Source organism: Plasmopara halstedii, assembly GCF_900000015.1.
Source record: "Plasmopara halstedii genome assembly, contig: Scaffold_526, whole genome shotgun sequence".
Classification (NCBI taxonomy): Eukaryota; Oomycota; class Peronosporomycetes; order Peronosporales; family Peronosporaceae; genus Plasmopara; species Plasmopara halstedii.
The window spans coordinates 363,706-365,129 of record NW_020187446.1 but is presented as its reverse complement, the minus strand read 5'-3'; the positions used below and the strand labels follow the sequence as shown (position 1 = coordinate 365,129).

The 1,424-nt window shown below is 45.5% G+C and overlaps 1 protein-coding gene across 1 annotated transcript; it reads left to right on the top strand.

Annotated features, from left to right (window-relative positions):
• Positions 1 to 165: 165 nt before the first annotated feature.
• PHALS_11126 (general transcription factor iih) lies at positions 166 to 1,322 on the top strand (the record flags this gene model as incomplete). Its single annotated transcript, XM_024726667.1, has 7 exons — positions 166 to 178; positions 244 to 306; positions 359 to 547; positions 629 to 989; positions 1,062 to 1,097; positions 1,209 to 1,245; positions 1,308 to 1,322. The coding sequence occupies 7 exons, from the start codon at positions 166 to 168 to the stop codon at positions 1,320 to 1,322; spliced, it is 714 nt and encodes a 237-aa protein (XP_024577322.1).
• Positions 1,323 to 1,424: the final 102 nt, after the last annotated feature.

The following is a 1,424-nucleotide window of genomic DNA, read 5'->3' as shown; positions in this document are numbered from 1 at the left end:
GTATTTTTTTTTATTTTTTGAAAAGTTGGGATATTTTTTTTATATATGGCAAAAGTTGAGCATTTTTTTATTCTCTCTTTTTTTATTCTCCCTTATATATAACAGAATTTAGGAGAAGATCGGGTACTAGTACCCAACATACTCGTACATTTTTCATGTGAAAAGATGGCAACCAGCGGTGAGTCGAATGGAGGATTACTTGTGTTAGTGATCGACACCAACCCGGTGCACTGGTTCGCGCAGGGCGGAAACATTCCGGGCGCTCGTGGAGATCTGCAAACGCTTATATCCAGCATGCTCGTGTTTGTAAACTCTTATCTGCTGCTCCACCGCAGCAATCGCATCGTGATTATTGCAGCCCACGCCAACAAGAGTGCCATCCTCTTTCCGAATTTAGAGCAAGATGACACTACTGGGAGTGCAGAACAGGCCGCTGAGGTCAATGCTGGCCTTTTGCAGCGTCTGCAGCAACTCAGCGACACTCCGCTGGATCCGGCTAAGCCTAATCAAACGGCCATCGCAGCATCGTTGTCACGTTCACTTTGCTGTAAGCTGTTATGATACTGATACAATTATGCTGATTGTTTATGTTACAAACCTGACCCACTGCTGTGATAATGGAGCGTAGTCATCAATCGGGCTATTAATGAAGAGGCGGATCTCCGGCCGCGAATTTTGATTGTTCAAAAGTCGTCGGATGTGTCGGAGCACTACATTGCCATCATGAATGGCATTTTTTCGGCTCAGAAGAAGAATGTTGCGGTGGACGCATGCATTCTTGCGGCAGAGCACTCATCATTTATGCAACAGGCAGCATATCTTACTGGTGGTATCTATTACAAGCCTACGGACCACAGCGGAATGCTGCAGTATTTGATCTCGATCTATCTGCCAGATCCCTACATGCGCAAACTACTAAGGCTGCCATCACAGGACTCAGTAGACTTTCGCGCGATGTGTTTCTGCCATCGCGAAGTGATCTCCACGGCGTATGTGTGTCCCGTGTGTCTGTCACTATTTTGTGAGTTTCAACCCATTTGCTCCACATGCGGTATACGTAGCCACATCCAGCCAAAGAAAAATGGTCTGCTCAAGAAGTGAAATTGCTCTCGTCTCATCCGATTGGCAATAAAAAGCTACTATGGCAAAATCCGTATTATGCGTATGATACTCGCTACTGATTGGTTAAAACAAGAATAGATAACAAGTATACGTCGAATTGATCATCAGTTGCAAAATGACCAGGTCTAAGCCATGTTGTTACGGTACCGCAATGCATTACTAATCGTTTGAGTGCTGTGCTACAGACCTACGATCGCTGAAGTGTTTGCCGAGCGCAAGGCTAACAATTCAGCTGCATTTATCGCGTTTGTGCCCTGCGGGTTCAAAACCAAGGCTGACACCGTTGACATCCTCTTTGGTCT